At 31.1% G+C, this 10,386-nt stretch overlaps 1 protein-coding gene across 1 annotated transcript in view; it reads right to left on the minus strand.

The window, feature by feature from the left end:
* The window catches only part of LOC115443647, a 30,097-nt gene extending 20,027 nt beyond the window's left edge, over positions 1-10,070 (minus strand). The window contains exons 1-2 of the mRNA XM_030169129.2: positions 9,469-10,070; positions 5,938-6,127 (exon numbers count right to left, since the gene is read on the minus strand). Of these exons, the coding sequence (XP_030024989.1) occupies positions 5,938-6,127; positions 9,469-9,626 (348 nt within the window). The 5' untranslated portion in view covers positions 9,627-10,070. The remainder of the gene's footprint in view (positions 1-5,937; positions 6,128-9,468) is intronic.
* Positions 10,071-10,386: the final 316 nt, after the last annotated feature.

Raw genomic sequence — 10,386 nt, forward strand, 5'->3', positions numbered from 1 at the left:
TTTTCACTATCATCTTAACGAGCAATTGGCTTTTTTTTAAATAACTAGTTCGCAACTAGAAAATATAAAAGTGCAATTCAAAACCAGTATTTTTTTACAGAGTGTTTACACTTCCCCATAGCCTTTTGCTCTATAAAAGCAACTTATCACCCAATAAAATGTCTTAACTATTAATAGCAATAAAATGTTCGCTATAAGAAGTTAATGTTCAGTTATTTCAAGGCCTTACGGCCCATACCGATGACCTCTAGGCATTACTAAATAAAGTATAAACGGAAGTTGACAATAATTAGCGAAGGACGGCAGCTGCATAATAAATTGGCTAAGAAAGATGGTGCCGCTGTTACTGCGACATTCCATAGTTGTAAAACATTCTAGAGGTTAAAACATTGTTTATTCGAACACCCTATAAATGATTAATTTTGAAACTTTTGCACTATTTCACTCATACAACTGATAGCATTAATTTATTTATATCATATTTTATGTTATTAATATTTATTATCTGAATTTTGAACAATCAGCTCTAAGTACAATATAATAAGTCAATAAGGTGTATTATACGGGCTTCATAAAAATCGTGATCAATTTCACATTAATTGTGTCTATTTTTCATCTTTGATTCATAACACAGTGGCTCCGACTTAGATGAGTTGCTTCTGAATCATTTTGACCCCGCTGACATCCACAATAACTATTATTTACTTATAAAATGTGGTGGCTGTCCTCAGCTGTGGTTATTTGTTTAGTTCGCAAACTACCCCAATGACTGACCTGATATATACATTTTATGTATTAAGGCTGTTTATTTTTTTATTACAATGCAGCGCTTATCCGTATACCAACCCTATAGCAATAGCCAGTCTATTTGTTGCTTTTTGTAGACTTTACATTATCCATTCTTATATTAAATCAAGGGACAACGGTTAAAATGAATAACATACAGTTACCCACATAAGGTTTAAATGTAATGTCTTTGAAAATGAAATATATCAAAACCAACGATCTCCGGTTCCACAATTCATTCCATTCCTCGCTAACATAGTATATTTTTTAATTTAATGATGATTTATTATACAAAGGGACTAAAAGTATTAGGGAGCTCAGCCCTAATATTAAAATAAAATATTTTTATTCACACACGCCGCCTGTAGTTGTGAGTTGAAGCGAACTAAAAGGTTATTACTTAATACTTGGTATGATTTTTTTCGTAACGTTTTAGTATGGCAAAATAAAAGAGAATCTTATTTATTTGTTGATTTGACGTCGAAATTTTGCCTTAGGGTGGATTACAAGTAAGCATTTTTTAAATAATTCATAAAAGATATTTCACGAAATTCTACGCATTTCAAATCTAACAACTAAAATTTTAACATAACGTGAACTAATTATGATTGTTACCAACTCTAAAATGTAGACCAAACTTTCGGGCATGCCTCTCAGTTTTTAGCAGTGATTAAAATTCTTTATACAAGGCTTGTGGTACGGTGTTTCTGTTTTAAGGTTACGTTAAAACAATAAACCTACAATTATAAAAACCGCGAAAACATCCGAAAAATAGTTTGATTTTAAAGTCTTAACATTCATGTAAACATAAGAAATCATTATATAATAAAACTACAATTTATACATATTTTAAATTGTATCAATTCTGTAAAATATAACGTTTTCATTTTTATATCGTAACTTTTCAATAAACGATCCCAATCCTTATCGTCGATCCGATCTCGAGCATAAACCAATCCAAATAAGTCATTTGTAAGCATGTCAAAAATCTTTGTTCAGATTTGTCCATTTTCGCGATGGTTCGAAGAAAGGATTAGAATTGTTCATTGAATAAGGCGGTAAGGAACCAACAATTTACTTAGTAACCGCGTGGTCCTCGTAACGAAATTACAATCTATTTTATATGACCGTTTGAATAAATTAAATGCTCTATGGTGGAATAATAAATATTAACTAGCTGGATTTGATTGCGTGTAAATGCTACATAAATAGATACACAACGTGCATTTCCTCAATGATAAATTTGTTTTGCACCTGAATTTTTCCGTAGATATTTTATGAAAATATACGTTATTATATGCAACATATGGTTGATAGTTTAACAACGTTATCAAACGTATTTAAGTTGGTAAAAATGTTATTTACAGTACCCACTTGCCAGTATTAAAAGATACTGTAAATTTTATTAATCATCATTGTTAATTAAATATTTTTTAATCAATTCATAAATTGGTGATATAAAAGTCTTGCCGTGATTGAAAGAAAAATTCACTAATCAAACAATTTACAAACGAACCCCATTTACATATGTAATTTATTCACTCTAATCCACCTCAATTTCATTAGATGACCTCAATTATAATTTATCTCGGATCACAAGGTTATGAAAACAAAATAAAAGACACGTACCGAACATTACACATACGCGTATTTAGGCACGTCATTATTTATGCAGTCATCCACTGACCTTGTGTGTGTGAGACATCGTAGTGCACAGGGCACAGACCTCGCCTGGCCAACCGACCGTTCTAACCTAACACTCACCGGATCACCATAGCAACTCCATGACGACGTACCGCTCCCAAATCCTTGGAAATGTCTAAATAAAGCACAAAGCGAACTAGGCCAACATTACCAGAAACAAATTGTATAATAGGCAATTAAGCACAGAAACTGCGAATCAACGCGCGCACCACTGTACACCAGTTAGTACCGAAAGGAGCCAGATGGCTTAAAATAATAATACCCATATGCGGACGGGCAAAAATAAACCACGCGGGGGAAGTTTGATTCGAGATATATTTGGAAGAATTATGGTGTTTTCCTTTTAAGAGCTAAGCGACAACGCGATGAAAATCGCGTAAACCAACTGATACAACTAGCCTTCACACGCGTACAACTTCAGGTAATAAGACAAATATGAAACATATTTACGGAAAACGTTTAATTGTAAATGTTATTTTGTGTCTCCACACTGAGACCACGTCTATCCGAGACAGATGAATAAACAAACTCAGGCGGCTGAATAACTATGAGCTTCCTCGAGACATTTATAGAAATATCAACTGCCTTTACCGCAATTATAATATCGGAATAATTTGCATACAAAACACGGTCCATAGACTAATATGATAGTGAACAAACAAACTGAGACAGAGTGCAATAGGAAAACGTTTATTACGGTGGGCGTCTGTGTACAATTGCTTGATTGTTATTTATGTTGCTCTTATAATTACGTTTCAATTAAGCCATACGTATGGCAGATGCAGTTAAACTGAGTGGTTCAGATAAAAAGGTAAACGAACTTTGAGTAGTTAAATTAAAACTTCCCAAAGCACCTGTGGCAGTAGATCTATCGTACATAAGTCAATATCAATGTTTGCTTGAGGACCGTTCAGTAAATTGGTATTAGTAAGATTCATGTTAGAGTAAAGATGCTTGAGGGAAAAATTTAAAAGCCTGACAATTCACTTTACTAAGAATTAACTAACGGTCACGTAATGTTTTGTTTACGAAAAATAGAACCAGATGAACATAAGTCATAACATACTAGCAATAAAAAAGCTTTATACTGGATACTGAAAAATATGAATTCATAAAGATAAGGAATATTCTTACGTCAATAAAATGTATCCTAAAGATTCAAAGTAGAATGGTGAATATGTTTCAAAATAAGTCTTATTAAATCGTGTTCAATTTGCGCACTACATACACCCATACCCATACGTTTACGTCATTCACCCTAAAAATATATTTAAGGTGGTAGCTCAAGGTCCATTTTCATACAAAATTTCGTCATATTAAATTTTAAAGGCCGAAATATCCATGATTATTAATTATTTTTACGTTTTTCTTTCAACTGCGAGAACTAATCACTAACTAGACGTGAATTTAAATTCTTTACTTGCCAATACTTGTTTAGTTACCCAGATTAAAGCCGAAACAAAATGTATGAAAATGGACCTTGAGCTACCACCTTAAGGCCTCGACATAATATAAAGATGAGCATATCACGTGTTCAACAAGTTTTACTTCACACAAATAATTACGGGAATTACGCCTGATTGCTACGAATACTTCTCGTTGAGCAACAAACCGTGATATTTCTCGGTATTGTATAAATAATAAACATTTTCATTCAAGGCCATCATTTTCAAGTTTCATTAAATTTGATTATTTTTTTAATCTAAATAAAATACCACCAATTTAAATTAGTAGCAATTTAAAATACCACCAATTTAAATTAGTAGAAATCACTTTTTGATCTTGCGTGAATTAACTTAGGCAATTTACCAAGTATACTCCAATACAATTTGTTGTTATTGGCTGAAACCAAGTATGTTAATAGTTGGTATAGTTGAATTAGTGATTACTTGTCAGTTTAAAAATTATGTTTAGAGTGACGTTTGTTTCGTTTTTCTATTGCTTATTTATTGTTAGAGCCTACGCACATGTAGTTCAATAGATGAGAAGACTATACGACGCGCTTCAGAAGCTACCAAATTGTGATTATTGTATAACGTACCACGCACTGAATATTCGCGAGTACACGTATCAAAAACACGCGTCGCCACTTTCAGTCTATTTAAAAGACACTTCATGTGTGCATTTTATATTAATTTCTAAGCATAATAAATATAACATTCAGCCTCCAAAAATGCATATTATGATAAGTGATAACAATATTTGAATAGTACTAACTGCACGCCCTGAACTTTACATTCGCTAACGAAATACGAAAAGTTTGAAAGAGCAAAGTTCAATCGGCTTGAAATATTTTCAAACCTCAGGACGGAGTCGTAAACGTTAAATTAATTATTGCAATTCACGTTTATGTGCTTGTTTATATGCATCGTGAGAGAAACATCGAACTGTTTTCATGAAATATGTGTTTATTTATTTTAAATACAAAGTAATCTTGTGCTTTAACACAAAATACTTATTGTTTATTTTTTATATGTCCCTTTGTTTATTTGCGCTCCAAGATGAGTTTTGGTGTATATATCACTGTTTTGGTAATGAAGTTGGGACAAAACGACCTTAATATAGTCTTACCTAAAAAGCAAACAGCCCACACAGCCAAATGTTATATTAAATTCTTCGATAATCGTGTAACGCTATTGCATTTATTATAGAAATCTTTTTATAATACAACCTACAAACAGTTGTGAAATCCGTCCGAGAGTTAACAATGGAGCGTTTTATTTTCGCCCTTCTGTTTATCGTTTCGCGAGACTACATATTACGACACCGGATTGGTTCACGCGTAACAGTGGATTGAATCAACTTGTATGTACTCGGCGTATTAACGATGCGATTTGAAGTCTACACAAGTCACTTTGTCGGAGTGGCGATTGCCAAATTGTTTTTATAGATGCACAGAACGTGAAATGTGTAACAATTAACAAATGATAGGTCCAAATATTGTTATTGCTTAATTCCTAGCGTAATTCCAATTCCAGACATATAATTTAAGGCTGTTTTTATTTTTATGAAATCAGTGTGTTCACGAGATATTTTCAGATATATTCAATAGATTATGATATATCTTACAAGATAGTAGGAAAGATAACAATTTACAGATGTTAAAAGCAAGCTAGGCAGCATTACGTTTGCCTTTTATCAAAAAAGAATGATCATTACATAGCCAGACTTGGTAATTCCGTGCATTTTAAATACGAATTATAATTAACACAATGCCACCATTGGTGCATACATTTACATTCGATAAGGTCTAATTAATTACCTATAAAGTTGTTTAACATAAGTCAAACTCTACATTGTAGATAACATGTTTAGGAGATGCTTGGTAGATACAGTGATCCAAGTTGGGTAAATTCATTGATATAAAACGATAATTTATTATCATTTATGGAAGTTTAGAGATGAGCAAACTATGGTTCTTGAATATTATACAACTTGTCAACATACCTGATATATCTCCTTCCGATGGCTCTTTAGTCTGTCCAAGCTCTCTTCAGAGGAGTAGTCTGATGTTTTCACAAGTTTCTCACCAGCTGTTTTCATTGACTGTCTTGTGCGGTATGCTGGCGGTGACGAATACTCCACTATCTCTTCAATAGTCTCAGTAACAAACTTGGTAGCGGGCTGACTGAGTTGTCTGGAACAAGTACAGGTTATTTGGTAAAGAATTAAAAAATATACAATGTATATCTAACAGTAAAATTAGGTTACATGTGTTGCAAATACAATGCCGATTATAAAAAATATTTGGAGTTGCCATCATCTTGTTTTAAAATAATATTATCAATGTGGTTTTAGAAATTAAAAAGCAAAGTTTTAAACTTTTCTGGATAGTGTGTATTGGAATATTAAATACTACCACATTATAACTCATTGTCAAAATACAAGGGTTTATATGATTTACTGGCTAATAAATTATGGCTTATTTTAGTTGTTTTTACAAGAAGTAATGCGTTTAAAATAAATGTTCTTGCATGCTACAGTTCTAGAAGTAATGTTTACAAAATGTAAGTGAGTTGCAGAAACTAAATAGAAAGTTGATACTGACATAATGTCAATTGTACAAGTACAATGCCACTATTATCAATGAATCCATTTCCTGTGAAAGCTATAAATAAACTGTAAAGAAGATATTCACAGCAAAAGGCAAAACTTTATTTGTACCGATAACATAAATATTTACAGAGTATACATTATTAATTACATTTCCATTAACATTACTTAATTATATTTATTCTGTATATTATTAAAGATTTTAAATTTAACAATTATCAATAACATTTTTTTTTAATTGGTTAACACTCCTTTTTATTCCGGATACTAAATTATCATTATTACAATTATGAAAAGAATCAATTACTATAATAAACAATTCATACATTGGTGTTGATAGCTAACCATGGAACAATAATAATATGTATGTAACATGACCACTTACTATGACCATGGCCGGAGCATACAAAGTCCCCGATAAAACCATTTAATAAGACTATAATAGCTATGCACCTGGATTCTAAGTTAAAATATGTTGTCCTTTAAGGTGGTAGCTCAAGGTCCATTTTCATACATTTTGTTTCGGCTTTAATCTGGGTAACTAAACAAGTATTGGCAAGTAAAGAATTTAAATTCACGTCTAGTTAGTGATTAGTTCTGCGGTTGAAGAAAAACGTAAAAATAATTAATAATCATGGATATTTCGGCCTTTAAAATTTAATATGACGAAATTTTAAAGGCAGAAATATCCATGATTATTTTATTTAATCATTTAAACTTTACTTGCCAATACTTGTTTAGTTACCCAGATTAAAGCCGAAACAAAATGTATGAAAATGGACCTTGAGGTATCGCCTTAACCAATGAAGAGATAACTATACAATATTGACATAGTTCAGTTGCCTATACAAACACAATAGTAAGTAACTGATAACTTGTATGATAAACAAAATTTCATAGGTGAGGCCATGATAATTATGATTTGTCAATACCAAGGTGGGCATGGGATGATGTCATAGCAATTTCCATGGAATCCATGAGTTTGTGATGTCATTACAAACTGTCCTCAGTACTTGTTGAACCTTGAGAGTTTATCACTTTACTAAAACTGAGGATTACTTGTGATGAATGTGTTTATTTGAGTGCCATGTTCAATATGTGCATTTCATATAAATGGTTTGAAGGCTAAAACATGAGTAACATTAAGTTTTATACATATTTGGAACTACCAAATTTTTTTAAGCTAGCTTAATTTTTTTCTGTCTCTTTTGTCATTTAGCTTGCCACCTGCCAATATGTGTAATGTTACATTATATTTATTGTAAAATAAACCAATGTTGGCAATTTAATAATGTTCCTAGTGAAAAAATGTGTTTTAGTTATTAGTAATCTGGTTACAGTTAAATAATTTGTTGGTAGAATACCAATGTTACTATTCCCAAGATTAAGATAATTATTGTTAGTTTATGATACCTTAAAAATGAATTTTTAAATGAACACACTTGTGGTGTTAGTATTGCAGATACCACAGAGTTAGGTCTTATTCTAAACAATATCAAAACAATTATTCATAAAGAATTTAAAAAGTTTCATAAACAAATAACAATATTGATTTGTCAAATGTACACAAACAATAAAGTAATTGATTGTTAATAATACATCAAATATTAACTATAATAGATAAAGATAACATAAGTACTGCATGCATCAGGTTTGTAAAGCTCCATAATCTCACAGTAAATGTGATTTTTTCTAATTATTAGATAGATATTAGATTATTATCTTGAGTATCAAGTAAACTCTCTTTACAAGAAGGAAAGATAAAATGTATGACACCATATAATTATCATAAAATATATGTCAAGTTTAATGGTAAACTTGACATATATTTTATGATAATTATAAAAATCTTAGTATTTAGGGTTGATAGAGTCATGAAGGTTTAAACATTGCAAAAATACTTGTAAATTATTTTTTACTTCATATAACATTATAGTCACCCACATAAGTAGCTGAAGAAATTTAAAACTTCAAATCATTAATTGTACACATTTCTATTTCTTAACAAAAAAAAATTGAAAAGAATATTACATTCAACCTTAAGTATATAGGTGATTTGAATTTTTGAATTTGTACTTCATTTGTAGCTAATTGTAGATAATATTACAATAGTGGAGTTGTGAATGCAGTGTTGTCTATTGACCTTTAACTAGTGGAATGTGGATCATGTTTGGTGCATGTAACAAACTCACTGACACTACAAAATGCTGTTAAGCTGACCCACAAATAGAATTTACCTACAATATCTTGAAATACTGTTGATACAAAGTTGTGAGGAGCAAGGTCAATGACATGTTGTTAATAATGTTTATGAATAATAAATGGGTTTTCATTGTAGTACTTAAATAAGAATAATGTACACAATATTGATAATATTGCTATCTTTTAGTACTTACATGGCATGTAGGTAGAGTAAAGTAAAATGAATTTGGTTAAATACAAAGATACTTATTTATGGTTAAGGAAAGTTTGTGAAAGGAAATATATATATATATATATATATATATATATATATATATATATATATATATATATATATATATATATATATATTTTCCTATCTACTGGTTATTATGAAATATATTTTTTTGAAGAGGATGTTTAAGAATATATCATATCATGTGCTCTAAACTAATATATCAGAACAGGATTTTTCAAAACTCAAATAGATAGGAGATAACTATCTAGTTATCTCCTATCCTCCTATATGGGTATCTACCCACATACAAAGCTAATAATATTTACCAAACTTATATTTGAATTTTGTTTATAAAAATGACCTTTCTCATATTGGTTATGTAAATGAATTATAGTAGGTAAATGTCAGTGAGCATCAATGCCAAGACATTGAAAAATAATGCTCGTTTCTTTAGCTACAAACATACAATTTATTTGGTTTGTCAATATCTGCAAAACTATACTTACTTGACAGGGGTGCTTCTTTTCACTGGTGTTTTTCTGTCTGTCTTATGATGTGCGTGGTCCTCATCGTCTGCGCAGTTCTCACCATCGCAGTTGGAACGCAGGAAAGGTGTCTTCGACCGGGACCTTGACCGCAATCCGCTAACGGTTGGATTCTCCATATTGAGGATTCACTGACGCAACGTTTTTATCACTTATCACCGCTTGTATAACATTTCACACATTTCTCCGACTATGCACGATATACTTGCAAATATTGACGTAATTTCTCCAAGAAGTTGTAAGTTACACAAACACCACTCGTACGCGAATCGGTATAGTTATTTTTTTTTATTGCACAAGGAAATCTATTTCTGTGGCTTCGTGCAATGCCGCCAAAAGTAACGTAACGTCTGCCTGACTTTCCTTCGCGTAAAAGGTTATGCGATTTGCATAGTACGAAAATGTATCGTAATTAAATAAATATATTTTACGTAAAACTTATAATGTATACAAACTTGTATACTACCGCGAACTGCGACGTTTGATGAATGGAATTTGTGAATTTAGTAAATACACTCGTTAAACATAAACTGATGACGTCATCGCAAAAGACGTTATGAGGTATACCAGCAAAGAAAAACTTATAACCTTGAAGTTTTGCTAGTGGTGTTTAGGTCTTCCTACCCGATGTAATTCTATTATTATTATCTAAGATTACCAATTTCTCTTACCATTCAAATATTTGGTGTTCATTCACTGTATTAGCTATTATAAAAAATATTTTTTATTAGAAATTTCTTTATAATATTTTAATAACTTTTTGTTTGGTCAGGCTTTTATAATAACCTGAGTGCCGTTTCGAATTCAGAATCTTAATAATGGATGTGACTGTCACTTTTTTGTATGCGAGAAAAGTGGTACAATGGTTTCTGAGGGTAT

This window comes from Manduca sexta, chromosome 12 (genome assembly GCF_014839805.1).
Source record: "Manduca sexta isolate Smith_Timp_Sample1 chromosome 12, JHU_Msex_v1.0, whole genome shotgun sequence".
NCBI lineage: Eukaryota > Metazoa > Arthropoda > Insecta > Lepidoptera > Sphingidae > Manduca > Manduca sexta.